Consider the following 26687-nt stretch of genomic DNA (forward strand, 5'->3'; position numbering starts at 1 on the left):
GTCTGTCTGTGTCTGTCAGTCTGTCTGTCTGTCTGTCTGTCTGTCTGTGTGTCTGTGTGTGTGTGTGTATGACCCCAGTTACAATGAAAATCACTTTGTTCAACAGACCTGGAGATATTTATTGGTTTCTGATGGATCAGCAAAGTGATTGGTGACAGATTGGTAACATGGTGAGTACAAGGGTTCTCCATGTTTTCTCCCAGGTCAGTGATGTATTTCTTCGTCCCAAATGGAACCCTATTCCCTATGTAGTGCACTACTTTAGACAAGGACCTATTGCCCATTATTCCCTATGTAGTGCACTACTTTAGACCAGGGCCTATTTGAACCCTATATCCTATGTAGTGCACTACTTTAGACCACGGCCTATTTGACCACTATTCCCTATGTAGTGCTCTACTTTAGTCCAGGACCTATTTGACCACTATTCCCTATGTAGTGCACTACTTTAGACCAGGGCCTATTTGACCATTATTCCCTATGTAGTGCTCTACTTTAGACCAGGCCCTATTTGACCACTATTCCCTATGTAGTGCACTACTTTAGACCGGGACCTATTTGACCATTATTCCCTATGTTGTGCACTACTTTAGACGAGGTCCTATTTGACCACTATTCCCTATGTAGTGCTCTACTTTAGACCAAGGCCTATTTAAACCCTATTCCCTATGTAGTGCACTACTTTAGACCAGGACCCTATTTGACCATTATTCCCTATGTAGTGCTCTACTTTAGACCAGGACCTATTTGACCACTATTCCCTATGTAGTGCACTACTTTAGACCAGGGCCTATTTGAACCCTATTCCCTATGTAGTGCTCTACTTTAGACCAGGGCCTATTTGACCACTATTCCCTATGTAGTGCACTACTTTAGACCAGGGCCTATTCGAACCCTATTCCCTATGTAGTTCTCTACTTTAGACCAGGGCCTATTTGACCACTATTCCCTATGTAGTGCACTACTTTAGACCAGGGCCTATTTGACCATTATTCCCTATGTAGTGCACTACTTTAGACCAGGGGCTATTTGACCATTATTCCCTATGTAGTGCACTACTTTAGACCAGGGCCTATTTGACCATTATTCCCTATGTAGTGCACTACTTTAGACCAGGGCCTATTTGAACCCTATATCCTATGTAGTGCACTACTTTAGACCAGGGCCTATTTGACCACTATTCCCTATGTAGTGCACTACTTTAGACCAGGGCCTATTTGACCACTATTCCCTATGTAGTGCACTACTTTAGAACAGGACCTATTTGACCATTATTCCCTATGTAGTGCACTACTTTAGACCAGGCCCGATTTGACCATTATTCCCTATGTAGTGCACTACTTTAGACCAGGCCCGATTTGACCATTATTCCCTATGTAGTGCACTACTTTATACCAGGACCTATTTGAACACTATTCCCTATGTAGTGCACTACTTTAGACCAGGACCTGCACTACATAAGGAATAGGGTGCCATTTGGGACACACACACTAAGAATGGTTATTATTCCAGACAATGCAGGGCTGCGTTCAGTACATTAAACTAAATAGTATGTTCAGTACATTAAACTAAATAGTGTGTTCAGTACATTAAACTAAATAGTATGTTCAGTACATTAAACTAAATAGTATGTTCAGTACATTAAACTAAATAGTATGTCCAGTACATTAAACTAAATAGTTTGTTCAGTACATTAAAACGTAATGGAGCGTTCAGTTGAATAGAAATGGTGCTGTACTGAACAACCAGCTGAAGAAACGGGGAGCGGTTGGGTGAAACTGAAAGCCTGAACCACCACATTTAACCATGGCAAGGAGACTGGTAATATGGCAGAGTATAAACAGTGCAGTTATTCACTTCACAAGGCAATCAAACCCAGCTAAACGTCATTATAGAGATAAAGTGGAGTCGCAATTCAACATCTCAGACACGAGACGTTTGTGGCAGGGACTACAGACAATCACGAACTACAAAAGGACAACCAGCAACGTCGCCGAGACAGACGTCTTGCTTCCGGACAGGATAAACACATTCTTTGCACACTTTGAGGACTTCCTGATGGGCCGTCCCCAGGTGGTGAAGGTAGGAAACATCACCTCCACTCCGCTGATCTTCAACACTGGGGCACCACAAGGGTGCGTGCTCAGCCCCCTCCTGTACTCCCTGTTCACCCATGACTGCGTGGCCAAGCACGCCTCCAACTCAATCATCAAGTTTGCAGATGACACAAGTGTAGTAGGCTTGATTACCAACGATGACGAGACAGCCTACAGGGAGGAGGTGAGGGCTCTGGGAGTGTGATGCCTGGGAAACAACCTCTCACCCAACGTCAACAAAAGATCAACCACCCGAGCCACTGCCTCTTCACCCCGCTACCATCCAGAAGGCGAGGTCAGTACAGGTGCATCAAGCTGGGACCAAGAGACTGAAAAACAGCTTCTATCTCAAGGCCATCAGACTGTTAAACAGCCATCATTAGCACATTAGAGGCTCCTGCCTATAGACATTGACTACGAATCACTGGCCACTTTAATAATGTTTACATATATCTGGCATTACTCATCTCATATGTATATGCTGTTTTCAATACTCTTCTACAGTATCTTAGTCACTTAACAAATCCACTCGGTCTTTCAAAAAGTTGCTGCTGGCTTATCAGCTTGTTCCTTTTTTTATAGTCCTGGTCCTCAGAACGTTTACTGGGATCTATTTACATTTTGGACAGTGTTCCACGTACTGGAAACAGAGTATTGTTTTAGATGACATTACCTTCATCCTTAAGTCACTGGTGTTATTCACACTATCAAGTTAAGACATAGTAGTTGGTTATCGTCAAAAACGTGTCATATTCAATTATTCATACCTCTGTTCCAAATGTTCCCTTTACAGCCTGAGTTCAGTGAATACCACTCACTTTCACTGGTGGCTTATCAATGGGTCCTTTACAGCCTGAGTTCAGTGAATACCACTCACTTTCACTGGTGGCTTATCAATGGGTCCACAGCAAGCTTATCTTTAACCCAAACACCAGATGGCAGCATCTCATTTCATATCAGTCCCAAGGCTCAATCCCTCTGATCATCATGTAACCTTGTATTTAAACATTAGCTTCTTCAAATGACTCCCATATTTCCTTATTAGACTGGTGGCTTATCAATGGGTCCTTTACAGCCTGAGTTCAGTGAATACCACTCACTTTCACTGGTGGCTTATCAATGTGTCCTTTACAGCCTGAGTTCAGTGAATACCACTCACTTTCACTGGTGGCTTATCAATGGGTCCACAGCAAGCTTATCTTTAACCCAAACACCAGATGGCAGCATCTCATTTAAGGTATTGTAGCTCTCAAGTCTAGTTTCTTTCTAGGATCAACATGTATTATAACTGGGCTGGCACTGCCTATCAGTCCACTGTCATTGGAGTGCTCTGTCCGTAATGAGTCACCTGAGACAGGATAGACCAGGTGTGTTTGCTAGATGGGGTGGATGGGGGAAAAGTGTGACACCAATCAGGCCCCGAGGACTGGAATTGCCCAGTTCTGGGATTGACAGAGAGAGCCAGTTTCCCACTCCATCTTGGGGAGTGGTTCAAATGTGCCTACTCGCTAATTGGGTTAGAACTTCATTGTTGGGATGTCAACGAAAACTCCATCTTGAGTACAGTAAATTGTAGCCTTCAGTTCAGTTAACCGGTCTCTACGTAGCAAGTTAAACGGTTGAGTGGGTGATTACAGAAAATCATGTTCAACATTCATCGGTCCTATGGAACAGGACATGGGTTTTGTTACAACATGTATTACAGAAAATGATGTTCAACATTCATCGGTCCTATGGAACAGGACATGGCTTTTGTTTCAACATGTATTACCTGGGTGGTTTTCCTTTCATTCTGGATGAAGGCTCTGATTAACTTGGTGATAATATGTTTTGTTGGAAGCTGTTTTAAAAGCTTAGAAAATGCTCCAAATCTTTGTTTGACACCCTTTAGACAGTCATACAGTGGTTCACCTTGTCAAATGATCCATAAGGGAATGTATACTGAATATTTCTCAGAACACTTTTTGCTTCAACTATGTGCGTCTACTGTCGTGGGAATTTCCTGTATTACCAAATGAGGAGAGTTACAAACCACACACCAGTCAGAGTTATACTTAAATACCATCTTTAATTATATGTCAGCTTTAAAATCGTCCTTTGACTCTCAGATCAATTCAGTGTCTATAATGAATTCTGAGAGTCCCTACAAAAGAATACCAAGATCTTTTATAGCCAAGATACACCCCTCTCACAAGCCTGACCTCTCTCCTCTCTGGGCCCCAAGTGACTGAGCCCCAGCTGAGAAGGGAAAAGTGCAACTGCCAACAGTATAGTCCAAAGGGAGACATTCTAATGACAAGTATCTCACATAAGCATATTATGTAAATAAAACATCTTATTTATCTCTGTTATCCAACTAATTCTGATTCATCCTCCACACTACGTGTTGGTGCTGGAGTTCCCCTCTGGATCAGCACCTCCAGCAGGACACTTGTTTGCAAACTGATTATCTATACAGTATTATAATACTGTAAGCTATCCACTTCCTACCTGCAATATTCAAATGTAGGCAATCCAAATCTTACTTGCAGGCTATCCACTTCCTACCTGCAGGCTATCCACTTCCTGCTTGCAGGATATCCACTTCCTACCTGCAGGCTATCCACTTCCTACCTGCAGTATTCAAATGTAGGCTATCCAATTCCTGCGAATATTCTGGTCCAACAGTATATTTCAGGTGATTATAGGTAAACCAATCCCTCCTAATATACTGGTCCAACAGTATATTTCAGGTGATTATAGGTAAACCAATCCCACCTAATATACTGGTCCAACAGTATATTTCAGGTGATTATAGGTAAACCAATCCGTCCTAATATACTGGTCCAACAGTATATTTCAGGTGATTATAGTTAAACCAATCCCTCCTGATATACCGTTCCAACAGTATATTTCAGGTGATTATAGGTAAACCAATCCCTCCTAATATACTGGTCCAACAGTATGTTTCAGGTGATTGTAGGTAAACCAATCCCTACTATTGGAGACACCACTGTGCTCCCATTGATTAACGTTAACCGGTTAGATTCATTGTTATGGGGAAGAAATAGTTCTGCCAAATTGAACACCAACATTTTGTGGCTGAGGAGGACAAGAGGTCTTTCACCATTAATGCTCGGCTGGACAACAGACAGTCCTTCACAGAGATGTTTTAATAAGGTCTCTTACCTTCTTTAAGATGTGGCCAGAGGGATGTCTGAGTCCATCTGGGTCACGGCACCAAATGTTGTAGAAGATTAGATCCAAAGATGAAGGCAGAGACTTTTTAATTGAATAGAAAGATCTTTAATCAAGCAGCTGCAGAGGAGATGATTGTGATTTCACAGGGAAGAACCCCCTGAGTAAATGGTTCCATGTCCCTTATATAGTGGGAGGTGATAATACCATCAGATTGTTACAGTTATTTATAACAGCAACAGTTCCAGAACACAATGGCCTTGTGTTTAAGGTCCAGACACACCAGGACTCTATGAAAGGCATCACAGTCCAACACAGAACATGTCCCTTGAGAAGTTACAACAGTTCAACACAAATTCTGCCACCACACTAGTTTTCACTCACATGTGAGGGGCTGATGCTCATTGGCTAAGACTCAATTTGCTAGGGGGGTGAAATGTAGGGAAACAGTAATTCTGCTCATAGATTCTATATGTTTGAACGACACATTGATACATCCAGCACAAAGTGGGAGGTTTAAAATATACTTTCTTAGTCGCCAAAGTAACAGAGCTTGTCTTTAATGTTTATAACCCTTAAACTTGTTTAATTATAACCATTATAACCCTTATTATAACCCTTATTATAACCATTATAACCCTTATTATAACCATTATAACCCTTATTATAACCATTATAACCCTTATTATAACCATTTTAACCCTTATTATAACCACTATAACCCTTATTATAACCATTTTAACCCTTATTATAACCAGTATAACCCTTATTATAACCATTTTAACCCTTATTATAACCATTTTAACCCTTATTATAACCATTTTAACCCTTATTATAACCATTTTAACCCTTATTATAACCATTATAACCCTTATTATAACCATTATAACCCTATTATAACCATTATAACCCTTATTATAACCACTATAACCCTTTTTATAACCACTATAACCCTTATTATAACCACTATAATCCTTATTATAACCACTATAACCCTTATTATAACCCTTATTATAACCATTATAACCCTTATTATAACCATTATAACCCTATTATAACCATTATAACCCTTATTATAACCATTATAACCCTTATTATAACCATTATAACCCTATTATAACCATTTAACCCTTATTACTTAACCAATGTGTACTCAATAGTTGTGGGAATTACCACTGGACAAAACTCATTACTTTTCATCACAGTCACAATCACATCTATCCTCGACATCACGTTCCTTTAACTCCCCTGATGTTCTCTCCATCTTATTGCTCCCCTCTCCGCTCCCTTCCGTCTTTTTCCCCGGCTCCTCTTCTACACTCTCAACCTGTTGTACATTAACTTTTCTTGGACATTTATCGTGAAACACCTTGATATCAACATTGTAGCTTGTCGTCAACTTGACTTCGAGTGCTCTCAAGGTTTCCAGGTTCAATATTTTACCATTGTCCTTTTTGTTCTCCCCCCAGTATGCTCCGGCCATCCACTTCTTGTCCTTGTTGTTGTAACAGCAGAAGGCTGTCCACAGGAGATCTGGGACGTTCACTTTGTTGTTCAGTATTACGTTGTTGTTGTTGGGAACTGCTCCAGTCACCACATAGGCTTCTATCTGGTTGTTGTTATTCTTACAGTTCATAAGAGCTACTCTGAATCTGCCCTCCATTTTACACCATCTGCCTCGGTTGAAGCCTCTTTCCTGGGGAACGGCGTTTGTCAGGGTGAAAGTGGACCTCATGGTATCATCATCAGGTGTGGCTTTACATGGGAACAGGTGACCTCTGTCCAGATCCATGCTACTTATTGTTGCACTGTAGTCTGCGTCTGCAGCCTGATGGTCGACTCTTATGTCTGTTTTATTATTAAGCATCTTCAACTCTTGTTGGGTTTTCATCTCTTTTATATTAAAATTTTCAAGCTGCAGAAACATCAGTCAGACATTACAACTCTTTAACTAGTTTAGACATTAACTCGTAAAAAAAGTCATAATATAGCAATCCAGACTTAAGCTGAAAATGGTTGCAACACATTCGTGTCTCAAAGAAACTGTTTGTCTATAGCAGTAAATAAATACACATGTTATATGACAAAACATTAGTCCTACCTGGGGCTCTATCATCCAGGGCTGACTAGGTAACATAACTGTCTGTGATATATACCAGTAAACAAATACACATGTTATGTTATATGACAAACATTAGTCCTACCTGGGGCTCGATCATCCAGGTCTGACTTGTTCTGTTGCACCCAGGACCAGTGAAGTTGTAGGCTGAGAACACAGGGATCCTGTTGGTCGTGTCGTAGAGAGTTGCAAACCTGTAGATGTTGTTGAACAACTGGCAGATCGGCTTGTAGCGGTTCTGGTTCTGGACTGTCCCACCATCCAAAATACCTGGGAGATTTGGAGTTTGCCCATCCAGGAAGAACTTCTCACAATCTGGAACATCACTGAACTTATTCACTACATGAGAGAGAGCAGGAGGAAGGAGAGAGAGAAGGAGGAGAGTAGAGAGATGATTCAATACCCCCATCATCACCTGAAGACTGTACACCACAGAGACAAAGATGAAGTTACAGAGACCAGTTGGTAGACTGGAGACTGTTGATCTGAGTCAGGACAGACTGCTTTAAATAGTTATTTCAGAGACCAGTTGGTAGACTGGAGACTGTTGATCTGAGTCAGGACAGACTGATTTAAATAGGTTTTCAGAGACTCCGCCTTCATGTGTCAAGACAGAAAGGGTTGATTTGCATAAACTCCTCTGTATGTTTCCATGGAAACTGCTGTAACAAATAACATGTGACTCACCTCCTGTAGTTTCTAACACGTATGGACCCAGATCTTAATCACACAAGATTATAGTTCTGGGTTAATGAGATTAGACTGCTCTAAATAGTGACTGCATCCACACTTTGGTTCTGGTAGAAAAACGTTTTAGGATAAAAACATGACTTTACTCAGCATAGAGTCTGTCAGAAGATACACATCACACTATTACAACAGTGGGACTGTTCTGGAATTACGGTTGCTGAGTTCACATTCATTAATATCCCACAAGGCTTAGCGACTCTGACTCAATTACAGATATGTAATATACTGAATGAAACGGAGGAAGATGTGTCCAACTGAATGAAACGGAGGAAGATGTGTACAACTGAATGAAACGGAGGAAGATGTTTCCAACTGAATGAAACGGAGGAAGATGTGTCCAACTGAATGAAACGGAGGAAGATGTGTCCAACTGAATGAAACGGAGGAAGAGGTGTCCAACTGAATGAAACGGAGGAAGATGTGTCCAACTGAATGAAACGGGGGAAGATGTGTCCAACTGAATGAACTGGAGGAAGTTGTGTCCAACTGAATGAAACGGAGGAAGATGTGTCCAACTGAATGAACTGGAGGAAGATGTGTCCAACTGAATGAAACGGAGGAAGATGTGTCCAACTGAATGAAACAGAGGAAGATGTGTCCAACTGAATGAAACAGAGGAAGATGTGTCCAACTGAATGAAACAGAGGAAGATGTGTCCAACTGAATGAAACGGAGGAAGATGTGTCCAACTGAATGAAACGGAGGAAGATGTGTCCAACTGAATGAAACGGAGGAAGATGTGTCCAACTGAATGAAACGGAGGAAGATGTGTCCAACTGAATGAAACGGAGGAAGATGTGTCCAACTGAATGAACTGGAGGAAGATGTGTCCAACTGAATGAAACGGAGGAAGATGTGTCCAACTGAATGAAACAGAGGAAGAGGTGTCCAACTGAATGAACTGGAGGAAGATGTGTCCAACTGAATGAACTGGAGGAAGATGTGTCCAACTGAATGAACTGGAGGAAGATGTGTCCAACTGAATGAAACAGAGGAAGATGTGTCCAACTGAATGAAACAGAGGAAGAGGTGTCCAACTGAATGAACTGGAGGAAGATGTGTCCAACTGAATGAACTGGAGGAAGATGTGTCCAACTGAATGAAACAGAGGAAGATGTGTCCAACTGAATGAACTGGAGGAAGATGTGTCCAACTGAATGAAACAGAGGAAGAGGTGTCCAACTGAATGAAATGGAGGAAGATGAGGACAACTGAATGAAACAGAGGAAGATGAGGACAACTGAATGAAACAGAGGAAGATGTGTCCAACTGAATGAAACGGAGGAAGATGTGTCCAACTGAATGAACTGGAGGAAGATGTGTCCAACTGAATGAAACGGAGGAAGATGTGTTCAACTGAATGAAACGGAGGAAGATGTGTCCAACTGAATGAAACGGAGGAAGATGTTTACAACTGAATGAAATGGAGGAAGATGTGTCCAACTGAATGAAACGGAGGAAGATGTGTCCAACTGAATGAAACGGAGGAAGATGTGTCCAACTGAATGAAACGGTGGAAGATGTGTCCAACTGAATGAACTGGAGGAAGATGTGTCCAACTGAATGAACTGGAGGAAGATGTGTCCAATTGAATGAAACGGAGGAAGATGTGTCCAACTAAATGAAATGGAGGAAGATGTGTCCAACTGAATGAAACGGAGGAAGATGTGTCCAACTGAATGAACTGGAGGAAGATGTGTCCAACTGAATGAAACGGAGGAAGATGTGTCCAACTGAATGAAACGGAGGAAGATGTGTCCAACTGAATGAACTGGAGGAAGATGTGTCCAACTGAATGAAACGGAGGAAGATGTGTCCAACTGAATGAAACGGAGGAAGATGTGTCCAACTGAATGAAACGGAGGAAGATGTGTCCAACTGAATGAAACGGAGGAAGATGTGTCCAACTGAATGAAACGGAGGAAGATGTGTCCAACTGAATGAAACGGAGGAAGATGTGTCCAACTGAATGAAACGGAGGAAGATGTGTCCAACTGAATGAAACGGAGGAAGATGTGTCCAACTGAATGAAACGGAGGAAGATGTGTCCATCAATGAAATGGAGGAAGCAATCAAACGTCAGTCAACTTTTTCTGGCCTCTAACACACTTAATGGAAACCAGAAGATGGCAATAATGGTTTCATTTATTGATGTTGTTTATGTATCTATAGTCTGACCACTGCTGAGTTTATTTCCAGTAACTGAAGTAGTTCACAGTAAGAGTTGACACAAGGCTGTGTATGTAGAGTTAGAAAATGTGGTTCCTAACAACACTGTGGTCAGAGCAGCACTGGACTGTTTAACACCTCAGACTCAGCAGCTGTAGATTCTTCAGTTGAGGCCTTTTCTCAGTAAGAGTAGAGGAGACTGGGGAACAAACTAACACTTTTAGACTTTAGTTTATTATGAATATTTTTATACAAACAACATATCTCAGCTACCATTACACACTAAGTATGTTCCTAGGACGTACCTGTCGTTTACAATTCAACCGAGTGGCGGATATTAAATGTTACAATTGACCCAGTAGGTGAATGTTCCACAGGTCAATAATTTAACAAAAAGAGAAGCAGCAAGTATATTTACTTCAGGGCCTCAAAACCCTTTTTCTTCTTCAATAAAACTAAAAGTCATCAATGGATTTAAACAAAACCTCTTGGTCATGTAGAGACCAACCATTATCACATTGAATAAGAGCTTTCTACCTGGTTTCTAATTGGACTTATTTATCTGTTACAACTGACCCTGTGTTACTTTGTTCCCCAGTCTACTCTACCTTCATGTATAACATTTAAAATGTCTGCTTCACTTAAGTAAAAAAAAAAAAATACTTCAATGACCATAAAAATGTTAAACAGCTGAAGCAGGTCACACAATTTTAGTTCTTGTAAAATTTCCTTTTGTAGTTTTGATTTAAAGATGTGGACGTTTATTTGCTAATTGTTTACATAAAGTGTTGCCTTGAATGTTGGCTTGTATAACATGAAATACTATCAATCAATTTCTTATTTCATGAAACAATAGAAATCCTTTATTTCAAGGTTCATCATTCAGTAAGATAATGTTTACCCAGTGGCATCCTGAGACAGTTATAGATCATGAGAGAATAAAATATTAAAATACCATTTCTAAGCTTCTCATTTATTGTGTAAAAACTCACCCCAGCACATTTTGAGGCAGAACTTCTCCCTACCAGGGAAATGACAGTGATGAACTGTGAGCTCTGTATGAGGCTCCTGGTTGGGTACTGTGGTAGTATAAATACACATATCAGAGAGTACTGAGGTAGTATAAATACACATATCAGAGGGTTGGGTACTGTGGTAGTAATAATACACATATCAGAGGGTTGGGTACTGTGGTAGTAGAAGTGCACATATCAGAGGGTACTGTGGTAGTATAAATACACATATCAGAGGGTACTGTGGTAGTATAAATACACATATCAGAAGGTACTGTGGTAGTATAAATACACATATCAGAGGGTACTGTGGTAGTATAAATACACATATCAGAGGGTTGGGTACTGTGGTAGTAATAATACACATATCAGAGGGTACTGTGGTAGTATAAATACACATATCAGAGGGTACTGTGGTAGTATAAATACACATATCAGAGGGTTGGATACTGTGGTAGTATAAATACACATATCAGAGGGTACTGTGGTAGTATAAATACACATATCAGAGGGTTGGGTTCTGTGGTGGTATAAATACACATATCAGAGGGTACTGTGGTAGTATAAATACACATATCAGAGGGTACTGTGGTAGTATAAATACACATCAGAGGGTTGGGTACTGTGGTAGTATAAATACACATATCAGAGGGTTGGGTACTGTGGTAGTATAAATACACATATCAGAGGGTTGGGTACTGTGGTAGTATAAATACACACTTATCAGAGGGTACTGTGGTAGTATAAATACACATATCAGAGGGTACTGTGGTAGTATAAATACACATATCAGAAGGTTGGGTACTGTGGTAGTAGAAGTGCACATTTCTGTTGTATAATAGGGGGGCATGGGGTCGGAGAAATGGGGTCGGGGAAAATACTTTTACAATGACAGAGTTAGGGCCTATTTTAAAATCCTCAAACACGTCTGTGATGGTTCTTGTTAAAAGGCCTTGAGTTCTGATCACCACCAGTTCCAGGAAGTAGGACGAAAGCAGGTTTACATTTGATTTGTCACACCAGTTCCAGGAAGTAGGACGACAGCAGGTTTACATTTGATTTGTCACACCAGTCCCAGGAAGTAGACCTACAGTAGGTTTACATTTGATTTGTCACACCAGTTCCAGGAAGTAGGGCGACAGCAGGTTTACATTTGATTTGTCACACCAGTTCCAGGAAGTAGACCTATAGCAGGTTTACATTTGATTTGTCACACCAGTTCTAGTTCATATTCCCTTTCCTGAAGAATTGTATTTCCTGACAAAAATATATTGACGGTCTTTATCCAACCCTCCTTGTCCAGTCTTGACCACTAATTATACCAGACAGGACTCATCTTCATACATAGGAGTTTATCCAACCCTCCTTGTCCAGTCTTGACCACTAATTATACCAGACAGGACTCATCTTCATAGAGAGGAGTTTATCCAACCCTCCTTGTCCAGTCTTGACCACTAATTATACCAGACAGGACTCATCTTCATACAGAGGAGTTTATCCAAATCTCCTTGTCCAGTCTTGACCACTAATTATACCAGACAGGACTCATCTTCATAGAGAGGAGTTTATCCAACCCTCCTTGTCCAGTCTTGACCACTAATTATACCAGAAAGGACTCATCTTCATAGAGAGGAGTTTATCCAACCCTCCTTGTCCAGTCTTGACCACTAATTATACCAGACAGGACTCATCTTCATAGTGAGGAGTTTATCCAACCCTCCTTGTCCAGTCTTGACCACTAATTATACCAGACAGGACTCATCTTCATAGTGAGGAGTTTATCCAACCCTCCTTGTCCAGTCTTGACCACTAATTATACCAGACAGGACTCATCTTCATACAGAGGAGTTTATCCAACCCTCCTTGTCCAGTCTTGACCACTAATTATACCAGACAGGACTCATCTTCATACAGAGGAGTTTATCCAACCCTCCTTGTCCAGTCTTGACCACTAATTATACCAGACAGGACTCATCTTCATACAGAGGAGTTTATCCAACCCTCCTTGTCCAGTCTTGACCACTAATTATACCAGACAGGACTCATCTTCATACAGAGGAGTTTATCCAACCCTCCTTGTCCAGTCTTGACCACTAATTATACCAGACAGGACTCATCTTCATAGAGAGGAGTTTATCCAACCCTCCTTGTCCAGTCTTGACCACTAATTATACCAGACAGGACTCATCTTCATAGAGAGGAGTTTATCCAACCCTCCTTGTCCAGTCTTGACCACTAATTATACCAGACAGGACTCATCTTCATAGAGAGGAGTTTATCCAACCCTCCTTGTCCAGTCTTGACCACTAATTATACCAGACAGGACTCATCTTCATACAGAGGAGTTTATCCAACCCTCCTTGTCCAGTCTTGACCACTAATTATACCAGACAGGACTCATCTTCATACAGAGGAGTTTATCCAACCCTCCTTGTCCAGTCTTGACCACTAATTATACCAGACAGGACTCATCTTCATACAGAGGAGTTTATCCAACCCTCCTTGTCCAGTCTTGACCACTAATTATACCAGACAGGACTCATCTTCATATAGAGGAGTTTATCCAACCCTCCTTGTCCAGTCTTGACCACTAATTATACCAGACAGGACTCATCTTCATATAGAGGAGTTTATCCAACCCTCCTTGTCCAGTCTTGACCACTAATTATACCAGACAGGACTCATCTTCATATAGAGGAGTTTATCCAACCCTCCTTGTCCAGTCTTGACCACTAATTATACCAGACAGAACTCATCTTCTTCCACATATCATCACAGAAAAGTTCAGAAAAGTTAATCATTTAGTTAGATAATGTTTACCCAGTGGCATCCTGAGACATTGATAGATCATGAGAGAAGAATATATTAAAATAGCATTTCTAAGCTCCTCATTTATTATGTAAAAACTCACCCCAGCACCTTCTGAGACAGAACTCAGAACTGCTGAGTATATTTCCAGTAACTGAAGTAGTTCACAGTAAGAGTTGACACAAGGCTGTGTCTGTAGTGTTAGAAAATGTGGTTCCTAACAACACTGTGGTCAGAGCAGCACTGGACTGTTTAACACCTCAGACTCAGCAGCTGTAGATTCTTCAGTTGAGGCCTTTTCTCAGTAAGAGTAGAGGAGACTGGGGAACAAACTAACACTTTTAGACTTTAGTTTATTATGAAAATATTATTTAAGTTAGAGGAATCATATTTTTATACAAACATACATATCTCAGCTACCATTACACACTAAGTATGTTCCTAGGACCTACCAGTCATTTACAATTCAACCAAATGTGGCAGATATTAAATGGTATAATTGACCCAGTAGGTGAATGTTCCACAGGTCAATAATTTAACAAAAAGAGAAGCAGCAAGTATATTTACTTTAGGGCCTCAAAACCCTTTTTCTTCTTCAATAAAACTAAAAGTCATCAATGGATTTAAACAAAACCTCTTGGTCATGTAGAGACACTAACCAACCATTATCACATTGAATAAGAGCTTTCTACCTGGTTTCTAATTGGACTTATTTATCTGTTACAACTGACCCTGTGTTACTTTGTTCCCCAGTCTACCCTACCTTCATGTATAACATTTAAAATGTCTGCTTCACTTAAGTAAAACAAAATGTTACTTCAAATCACCATAAAAATGTTAAACAGCTGAAGCAGGTCCCACAACTTTACTTCTTGTAAATGTACCTTTGTAGTTTTGATTTAAAGATGTGGATGTTTATTTGATAATTGTTTACATAAAGTGTTGCCTTGAATGTTGGCTTGTATGACATGATATACTATCAATAATTTATTATTTCAGGAAACAATAGAAATCCTTTATTTCCAGGTTCATCATTCAGTAAGATAATGTTTACCCAGTGGCATCCTGAGACATTGATAGATCATGAGAGAATCAAATATTAAATTACAATTTCTAAGCTTCTCATTTATTGTGTAAAAACTCACCCCAGCACATTTTGAGGCAGGCCTTGGACACAGGAAGGAAATCACCCTCTTCTGGTCTTCACCCCACCAGGGAAAGGACAGTGATGAACTGTGAGCTCTGTAGGTATCTCCTGGTTGGGTACTGTGGTAGTATAAATACACATATCAGAGGGTACTGTGGTAGTATAAATACACATATCAGAGGGTTGGGTACTGTGGTAGTATAAATACACATATCAGAGGGTACTGTGGTAGTATAAATACACATATCAGAGGGTACTGTGGTAGTATAAATACAAATATCAGAGGGTACTGTGGTAGTATAAATACAGATATCAGAGGGTACTGTGGGAGTATAAATACACATATCAGAAGGTACTGTGGTAGTATAAATACACATATCAGAGGGTTGGGTACTGTGGTAGAATAAATACACATATCAGAGGGTTGGGTACTGTGGTAGTATAAATACACATATCAGAGGGTACTGTGGTAGTATAAATACATATATCAGAGGGTACTGTGATAGTATAAATACACATATCAGAGGGTACTGTGGTAGTGTAAATACACATATCAGAGGGTACTGTGGTAGTATAAATACACATATCAGAGGGTACTGTGGTAGTATAAATACATATATCAGAGGGTACTGTGGTAGTATAAATACACATATCAGAGGGTACTGTGGTAGTATAAATACACATATCAGAGGGTACTGTGGTAGTATAAATACACATATCAGATGGTTGGGTACTGTGGTAGTATAAATACACATATCAGAGGGTTGGGTACTGTGGTAGAATAAATACACATATCAGAGGGTTGGGTACTGTGGTAGTATAAATACACATATCAGAGGGTACTGTGGTAGTATAAATACACATATCAGAGGGTACTGTGGTAGTATAAATACTCATATCAGAGGATTGGGTACTGTGGTAGTATAAATACACACTTTTTCAGAGGGTTGGGTACTGTGGTAGTATAAATACACATATCAGAGGGTACTGTGGTAGTATAAATACACATATCAGAGGGTTGGGTACTGTGGTAGTATAAATACACATATCAGAGGGTACTGTGGTAGTATAAATACACATATCAGAGGGTACTGTGGTAGTATAAATACACATATCAGAGGGTACTGTGGTAGTATAAATACACATATCAGAGGGTTGGGTACTGTGGTAGTAAAATACACACTTATCAGAGGGTTGGGTACTGTGGTAGTATAAATACACATATCAGAGGGTACTGTGTTATTATAAATACACATATCAGAGGATACTGTGGTAGTATAAATACTCATATCAGAGGATTGGGTACTGTGGTAGTATATATACACATATCAGAAGGTTGGGTACTGTGGTAGTATAAATACACACTTATCAGAGGGTTGGGTACTGTGGTAGTATAAATACACACTTACCAGAGAGTACTGTGGTAGTATAAATACACATATCAGAGGGTTAGGTACTGTGGTAGTATAAATACACATATAAGAGGGTACTGTGGTATTATAAATACACACTTATCAGAGGGTTGGGTACTGTGGTAGTATAAATACACATATCAGAGGGTACTGTGGAAGTATAAATACACATATCAGAGGGTACTGTGGTAGTATAAATACACATATCAGAGGGTACTGTGGTAGTATAAATACAGATATCAGAGGGTACTGTGGGAGTATAAATACACATATCAGAGGGTACTGTGGTCGTATAAATACACATATCAGAGGGTACTGTGGTAGTATAAATACACATATCAGAGGGTACTGTGGTAGTATAAATACAGATATCAGAGGGTACTGTGGGAGTATAAATACACATATCAGAGGGTACTGTGGTCGTATAAATACACATATCAGAGGGTACTGTGGTAGTATAAATACACATATCAGAGGGTACTGTGGTAGTATAAATACACATATCAGAGGGTTGGGTACTGTGGTAGAATAAATACACATATCAGAGGGTTGGGTACTGTGGTAGTATAAATACACATATCAGAGGGTACTGTGGTAGTATAAATACATATATCAGAGGGTACTGTGGTAGTATAAATACATATATCAGAGGGTACTGTGACAGTATAAATACACATATCAGAGGGTACTGTGGTAGTGTAAATACACATATCAGAGGGTACTGTGGTAGTATAAATACACATATCAGAGGGTACTGTGGTAGTATAAATACATATATCAGAGGGTACTGTGGTAGTATAAATACACATATCAGAGGGTACTGTGGTAGTATAAATACACATATCAGAGGGTACTGTGGTAGTATAAATACACATATCAGATGGTTGGGTACTGTGGTAGTATAAATACACATATCAGAGGGTTGGGTACTGTGGTAGAATAAATACACATATCAGAGGGTTGGGTACTGTGGTAGTATAAATACACATATCAGAGGGTACTGTGGTAGTATAAATACACATATCAGAGGGTACTGTGGTAGTATAAATACTCATATCAGAGGATTGGGTACTATGGTAGTATAAATACACACTTATCAGAGGGTTGGGTACTGTGGTAGTATAAATACACATATCAGAGGGTACTGTGGTAGTATAAATACACATATCAGAGGGTTGGGTACTGTGGTAGTATAAATACACATATCAGAGGGTACTGTGGTAGTATAAATACACATATCAGAGGGTTGGGTACTGTGGTAGTATAAATACACATATCAGAGGGTACTGTGGTAGTATAAATACACATATCAGAGGGTACTGTGGTAGTATAAATACACATATCAGAGGGTTGGGTACTGTGGTAGTATAAATACACATATCAGAGGGTACTGTGTTATTATAAATACACATATCAGAGGATACTGTGGTAGTATAAATACTCATATCAGAGGATTGGGTACTGTGGTAGTATATATACACATATCAGAAGGTTGGGTACTGTGGTAGTATAAAAACACACTTATCAGAGGGTTGGGTACTGTGGTAGTATAAATACACACTTACCAGAGAGTACTGTGGTAGTATAAATACACATATCAGAGGGTTAGGTACTGTGGTAGTATAAATACACATATAAGAGGGTACTGTGGTATTATAAATACACACTTATCAGAGGGTTGGGTACTGTGGTAGTATAAATACACATATCAGAGGGTACTGTGGAAGTATAAATACACATATCAGAGGGTACTGTGGTAGTATAAATACACATATCAGAGGGTACTGTGGTAGTATAAATACAGATATCAGAGGGTACTGTGGATGTATAAATACACATATCAGAGGGTACTGTGGTCGTATAAATACACATATCAGAGGGTACTGTGGTAGTATAAATACACATTTCAGATGGTTGGGTACTGTGGTAGTATAAATACACATTTCAGATGGTTGGGTACTGTGGTAGTATAAATACACATATCAGAGGGTTGAGTACTGTGGTAGAATAAATACACATATCAGAGGGTTGGGTACTGTGGTAGTATAAATACACATATCAGAGGGTACTGTGGTAGTATAAATACATATATCAGAGGGTACTGTGATAGTATAAATACACATATCAGAGGGTACTGTGGTAGTATAAATACACATATCAGAGGGTACTGTGGTAGTATAAATACACATATCAGAGGGTACTGTGGTAGTATAAATACACATATCAGATGGTACTGTGGTAGTATAAATACACATATCAGAGGGTTGGGTACTGTGGTAGAATAAATACACATATCAGAGGGTTGGGTACTGTGGTAGAATAAATACACATATCAGAGGGTTGGGTACTGTGGTAGTATAAATACACATATCAGAGGGTACTGTGGTAGTATAAATACACATATCAGAGGGTACTGTGGTAGTATAAATACACATATCAGAGGGTTGGGTACTGTGGTAGAATAAATACACATATCAGAGGGTTGGGTACTGTGGTAGTATAAATACACATATCAGAGGTTACTGTGGTAGTATAAATACACATATCAGAGGGTACTGTGGTAGTATAGATACTCATATCAGAGGATTGGGTACTATGGTAGTATAAAAACACACTTATCAGAGGGTTGGGTACTGTGGTAGTAAAATACACACTTATCAGAGGGTTGGGTACTGTGGTAGTATAAATACACATATCAGAGGGTACTGTGGTAGTATAAATACACATATCAGATGGTTGGGTACTGTGGTAGTATAAATACACATATCAGAGGGTTGGGTACTGTGGTAGAATAAATACACATATCAGAGGGTTGGGTACTGTGGTAGTATAAATACACATATCAGAGGGTACTGTGGTAGTATAAATACACATATCAGAGGGTACTGTGGTAGTATAAATACTCATATCAGAGGATTGGGTACTATGGTAGTATAAATACACACTTATCAGAGGGTTGGGTACTGTGGTAGTATAAATACACATATCAGAGGGTTGGGTACTGTGGTAGTATAAATACACATATCAGAGGGTTGGGTACTGTGGTAGTATAAATACACATATCAGAGGGTACTGTGGTAGTATAAATACACATATCAGAGGGTACTGTGGTAGTATAAATACACATATCAGAGGGTACTGTGGTAGTATAAATACACATATCAGAGGGTTGGGTACTGTGGTAGTAAAATACACACTTATCAGAGGGTTGGGTACTGTGGTAGTATATATACACATATCAGAGGGTACTGTGGTAGTATAAATACTCATATCAGAGGATTGGGTACTGTGGTAGTATATATACACATATCAGAAGGTACTGTGGTAGTATAAATACACACTTATCAGAGGGTTGGGTACTGTGGTAGTATAAATACACACTTACCAGAGAGTACTGTGGTAGTATAAATACACATATCAGAGGGTTAGGTACTGTGGTAGTATAAATACACATATAAGAGGGTACTGTGGTATTATAAATACACACTTATCAGAGGGTTGGGTACTGTGGTAGTATAAATACACATATCAGAGGGTACTGTGGAAGTATAAATACACATATCAGAGGGTACTGTGGTAGTATAAATACACATATCAGAGGGTACTGTGGTAGTATAAATACAGATATCAGAGGGTACTGTGGGAGTATAAATACACATATCAGAGGGTACTGTGGTCGGAAAAATACACATATCAGAGGGTACTGTGGTAGTATAAATACACATATCAGAGGGTACTGTGGTAGTATAAATACACATATCAGAGGGTTGGATACTGTGGTAGAATAAATACACATATCAGAGGGTTGGGTACTGTGGTAGTATAAATACACATATCAGAGGGTACTGTGGTAGTATAAATACATATATCAGAGGGTACTGTGATAGTATAAATACACATATCAGAGGGTACTGTGGTAGTATAAATACACATATCAGAGGGTACTGTGGTAGTATAAATACACATATCAGAGGGTACTGTGGTAGTATAAATACACATATCAGATGGTTGGGTACTGTGGTAGTATAAATACACATATCAGAGGGTTGGGTACTGTGGTAGTATAAATACACATATCAGAGGGTACTGTGGTAGTATAAATACACATATCAGAGGGTACTGTGGTAGTATAAATACTCATATCAGAGGATTGGGTACTATGGTAGTATAAAAACACACTTATCAGAGGGTTGGGTACTGTGGTAGTATAAATACACACTTTTTCAGAGGGTTGGGTACTGTGGTAGTATAAATACACATATCAGAGGGTACTGTGGTAGTATAAATACACATATCAGAGGGTTGGGTACAGTGGTAGTATAAATACACAAATCAGAGGGTTGGGTACTGTGGTAGTATAAATACACATATCAGAGGGTACTGTGGTAGTATAAATACACATATCAGAGGGTACTGTGGTAGTATAAATACACATATCAGAGGGTTGGGTACTGTGGTAGTAAAATACACACTTATCAGAGGGTTGGGTACTGTGGTAGTATAAATACACATATCAGAGGGTACTGTGTTATTATAAATACACATATCAGAGGATACTGTGGTAGTATAAATACTCATATCAGAGGATTGGGTACTGTGGTAGTATAAATACACATATCAGAAGGTTGGGTACTGTGGTAGTATAAATACACACTTATCAGAGGGTTGGGTACTGTGGTAGTATAAATACACACTTACCAGAGAGTACTGTGGTAGTATAAATACACATATCAGAGGGTTAGGTACTGTGGTAGTATAAATACACATATAAAAGGGTACTGTGGTAGTATAAATACACATAGAGGGTACTGTGGTATTATAAATACACACTTATCAGAGGGTTGGGTACTGTGGTAGTATAAATACACATATCAGAGGGTACTGTGGAAGTATAAATACACATATCAGAGGGTTGGGTACAGTGGTAGTATAAATACACAAATCAGAGGGTTGGGTACTGTGGTAGTATAAATACACATATCAGAGGGTACTGTGGTAGTATAAATACACATATCAGAGGGTACTGTGGTAGTATAAATACACATATCAGAGGGTTGGGTACTGTGGTAGTAAAATACACACTTATCAGAGGGTTGGGTACTGTGGTAGTATAAATACACATATCAGAGGGTACTGTGTTATTATAAATACACATATCAGAGGATACTGTGGTAGTATAAATACTCATATCAGAGGATTGGGTACTGTGGTAGTATAAATACACATATCAGAAGGTTGGGTACTGTGGTAGTATAAATACACACTTATCAGAGGGTTGGGTACTGTGGTAGTATAAATACACACTTACCAGAGAGTACTGTGGTAGTATAAATACACATATCAGAGGGTTAGGTACTGTGGTAGTATAAATACACATATAAAAGGGTACTGTGGTAGTATAAATACACATAGAGGGTACTGTGGTATTATAAATACACACTTATCAGAGGGTTGGGTACTGTGGTAGTATAAATACACATATCAGAGGGTACTGTGGAAGTATAAATACACATATCAGAGGGTACTGTGGTAGTATAAATACACATATCAGAGGGTACTGTGGTAGTATAAATACACATATCAGAGGGTTAGGTACTGTGGTAGTATAAATACACATATCAGAGGGTACTGTGGTCGTATAAATACACATATCAGAGGGTACTGTGGTATTATAAATACACATATCAGAGGGTTGGGTACTGTGGTAGTATAAATACACACTTATCAGAGGGTACTGTGGTAGTATAAATACACATATCAGAGGGTACTGTGGTAGTATAAATACACATATCAGAGGGTTAGGTACTGTGGTAGTATAAATACACATATCAGAGAGTACTGTGGTAGTATAAATACACATATCAGAGGGTACTGTGGTAGTATAAATACACATATCAGAGGGTTGGGTACTGTGGTAGTATAAATACACATATCAGAGGGTACTGTGGTAGTATAAATACACATATCAGAGGGTACTGTGGTAGTAAAATACACACTTATCAGAGGGTTTGGTACTGTGGTAGTATAAATACACTTATCAGAGGGTTGGGTACTGTGGTAGTATAAATACACATATCAGAGGGTACTGTGGTAGTATAAATACACATATCAGAGGGTACTGTGGTAGTATAAATACACATATCAGAGGGTACTGTGGTAGTATAAATACACATATCAGAGGGTACTGTGGTAGTATAAATACACATATCAGAGGGTTGGGTACTGTGGTAGTATAAATACACATATCAGAGGGTACTGTGGTAGTATAAATACACATATCAGAAGGTTGGGTACTGTGGTAGTAGAAGTGCACATTTCTGTTGTATAATAGGGGGGCATGGGGTCGGAGAAATGGGGTCGGGGAAAATACTTTTACAATGACAGATTTAGAGCCTATTTTAAATTCCTCAAACACGTCTGTGATGGTTCTTGTTAAAAGGCCTGGAGGTCTGATCACCACCAGTTACAGGAAGTAGACCTACAGCAGGTTTACATTTGATTTGTCACACCAGTCCCAGGAAGTAGAACTACAGTAGGTTTACATTTGATTTGTCACACCAGTCCCAGGAAGTAGAACTACAGTAGGTTTACATTTGATTTGTCACACCAGTCCCAGGAAGTAGAACTACAGTAGGTTTACATTTGATTTGTCACCAGTCCCAGGAAGTAGACTGACAGTAGGTTTACATGTGATTTGTCACACCAGTCCCAGGAAGTAGAACTACAGTAGGTTTACATTTGATTTGTCACCAGTCCCAGGAAGTAGACTGACAGTAGGTTTACATTTGATTTGTCACACCAGTTCTAGTTCATATTCCCTTTCCTGAAGAATTGTATTTCCTGACAATAATATATTGACGGTCTTTATCCAGCCCTCCTTGTCCAATCTTGACCACTAATTATACCAGACAGGACTCATCTTCATACAGAGGAGTTTATCCAACCCTCCTTGTCCAGTCTTGACCACTAATTATACCAGACAAGACTCATCTTCATACAGAGGAGTTTATCCAACCCTCCTTGTCCAGTCTTGACCTCTAATTATACCAGACAGAACTCATCTTCTTCCACATATCATCACAGAAAAGTTCATAAAGGTTAATAATTTAGTTAGATAATGTTTACCCAGTGGCATCCTGAGACATTGATAGATCATGAGAGAAGAATATATCAAAATACCATTTCTAAGCTTCTCATTTATTATGTAAAAACTCACCCCAGCACATTCTGAGGCAGAACTCAGAACTGCTGAGTATATTTTCAGTAACTGAAGTAGGTCACAGTAAGAGCTGACACAAGGCTGTGTATGTAGAGTTAGAAAATGTGGTTCCTAACAACACTGTGGTCAGAGCAGCACTGGACTGTTTAACACCTCAGACTCAGCAGCTGTAGATTCTTCAGTTGAGGCCTTTTCTCAGTAAGAGTAGAGGAGACTGGGGAACAGACGAACACTTTTAGAATTCAGTTTATTAATTATATTTTTGTGCAAACAAACATACCTCGGCTACCATTACACACTAAGTATATTCCTAGGACATACCAGTCATTTACAATTCAACCAAAGGTGGAGGGAAATAAATGTTACAATTGACCCAGTAGGTGAATGTTCCACAGGTCAATAACTTAACAAAAAGGAGACAAGTATATTTACTTCAGGGCCTCAAAACTATATATTATATATATATTGTTGCCTTGAATGTTGGCTTGTATGATGTATGATATACTATGAATCAATTTCTCATTTCATGAAACTACAGGAATCCTTTGTTTCAGGGAAACATTATATTTGTTCAACATGCGTGTGGGGAGGAGTTCCCCTTTCTGTCCAATGAGGTCATTTCTGGACAATATTTCAGCCAGTAAAATGATGTTTCTACTTTAGAATGTGGAACACACAGCCAATAGGGAGGTTTGATTGTTACACATGATAAATAGTCACACCTGTTCCACATACAGAGGAGTTTATCCAACCCTCCTTGTCCAGTCTTGACCACTAATTATACCGGACAGGACTCATCTTCATACAGAGGAGTTTATCCAACCCTCCTTGTCCAGTCTTGACCACTAATTATACCAGACAGGACTCATCTTCATACAGAGGAGTTTATCCAACCCTCCTTGTCCAGTCTTGACCACTAATTATACCAGACAGGACTCATCTTCATAGAGAGGAGTTTATCCAACCCTCCTTGTCCAGTCTTGACCACTAATTATACCAGACAGGACTCATCTTCATACAGAGGAGTTTATCCAACCCTCCTTGTCCAGTCTTGACCACTAATTATACCAGACAGGACTAACTCTAGGCCAGTTCCTCTGTTTACTTCAGACACATCTTCTTCCACATATCATCACGTAAAAGTTAATCAGTTAGATAATATTTACCCAGTGGCATCCTGAGACATTGATAGATCATGAGAGAAGAAAATATTAAATTACCATTTGTAAGCTGCTCATTTATAATGGAAAAACTCACCCCAGCACATTCTGAGGCAGGAAGGACATCACCCTCTTCTGGTCTTCACCCCTCCAGGGAAAGGACAGTGATGAACTGTGAGCTCTGTAGAAGGCTCCTGGTAAACAGCGTCCGGGCAATCCACTGCTGCTGTTTCTTGTTGAGAGATGACTGCCAGATCTCTGGAATCACCAGCTGCATTTAAGGGAGAGAGAGGCAGGAAGGACATCACCCTCTTCTGGTCTTCACCCCACTGGGGCAAGTTCAGAAGCCTGGGGTGGATACAAGGGGGTCTGGGGTATATCACCAAGGACAGGGGCCGAACGTGAGGCAGGAGGGAGCGCAGGAGGTACCTGTATGTCTAAGGGTTCATACCTAATACATACAGAGAATACATAAGTGACAGATACAGTACTAAGCATTCTCAGCACTATGACAGCAGATCTACAGCATGAAAGGTAAGTGACAGATACAGTACTAAGCATTCTCAGCACCATGACAGCAGATCTACAGCATGAAAGGTAAGTGACAGATACTAGATTTAGTTGTGTAACTAAAGGACAAAGAATGCATAGGCCTTTATGACAGATACAGGAAGGGAGTGTCATAATGGAAGGGGTTTCATCTGTAAAAAGTCCACACTGCATTTATGGAAAGCTGTGTATCATTCAATACATGGACAAATAGTAAGATTAACACAATGCATATCTTCCATTATTGTAAAGTATTCATGCTTGCAGAATGCCAAGGGACTTGAGTAGCCTACCTAACATTGCAATACATTGCAGAACCATATTCATGTGCAGATTGAAATGCAAAGCAAATATCCCGATTATCACACCATTAAACTAGATAACATAATACATGTATTAGCTAATCCATGACTGATACATGTTGAATAAAACTGTTATACACTGGAACCGAAAATAAACTACTGTACAGTAGCATGCTAAAGTTACTGTACTGTAGCCTGCATCACGTAAACACGATTTCACAACTTCACAGACGTCTTACACCATACAACAAAGCACGAATTTAAGCGATAGTATGCATTAAAATAGCTACGATTGTAAAAACATTATTGAAAATGCAGACAAGTGGCCGCTGATTGTACCGGTAGTTACCGATACCAAACCAATGCTACGGGTATCATAGGTAGATGACTGCAGAGATAGAACTGTATAATGTTTTCAATTCGCTTTTCCATTCTTCTTACAACTTCCCAGATGTAGCAATAAGATTACAATCCATTTCATCCAACCTTATTAAAGATACTTCCTCTGTAACTCTCCTTGTGGTTTAAACAATGATCCGATGAAGGGAAAGTGTCTTCTTCTTCGATGGAGTTTAACGGCGGTTGACATCCAATGTTAAGGTGCATTACCGCCACCAGCTGGACGAGGTATTAAATAAGAAACGTAAAAACCATATCCCGGATAAGAGGTAGAACGATATCATATAAAATAAAACACGTCAACTAAAAAAAACATCATACGTCTTTAATCCCAGTCCACTCCAAAATACATCCCTACACCGGCTCA

General features: G+C 39.5%; 1 protein-coding gene across 3 annotated transcripts; it reads right to left on the reverse strand.

The window, feature by feature from the left end:
* Positions 1–5358: 5358 nt before the first annotated feature.
* LOC129846011 (endonuclease domain-containing 1 protein-like) lies at positions 5359–26486 on the reverse strand. 3 transcript variants are annotated; one of them, XM_055914009.1, is made up of 5 exons: positions 25168–26486; positions 15278–15398; positions 11304–11390; positions 7478–7731; positions 5359–7188 (listed from the first exon to the last, which is right to left on the reverse strand). In XM_055914009.1, exons 2-5 carry the CDS (start codon positions 15285–15287, stop codon positions 6463–6465), a joined length of 1077 nt encoding a protein of 358 aa, XP_055769984.1. In that variant the 5' UTR covers positions 15288–15398; positions 25168–26486; the 3' UTR covers positions 5359–6462. The 3 variants fall into 3 exon arrangements, with proteins under 3 accessions (XP_055769984.1, XP_055769985.1, XP_055769986.1); XM_055914010.1 differs by lacking the exon at positions 11304–11390; XM_055914011.1 differs by lacking the exons at positions 11304–11390; positions 15278–15398.
* Between the last annotated feature and the right edge of the window lie 201 nt (positions 26487–26687).

Source organism: Salvelinus fontinalis, unplaced genomic scaffold (genome assembly GCF_029448725.1).
Source record: "Salvelinus fontinalis isolate EN_2023a unplaced genomic scaffold, ASM2944872v1 scaffold_0428, whole genome shotgun sequence".
NCBI lineage: Eukaryota > Metazoa > Chordata > Actinopteri > Salmoniformes > Salmonidae > Salvelinus > Salvelinus fontinalis.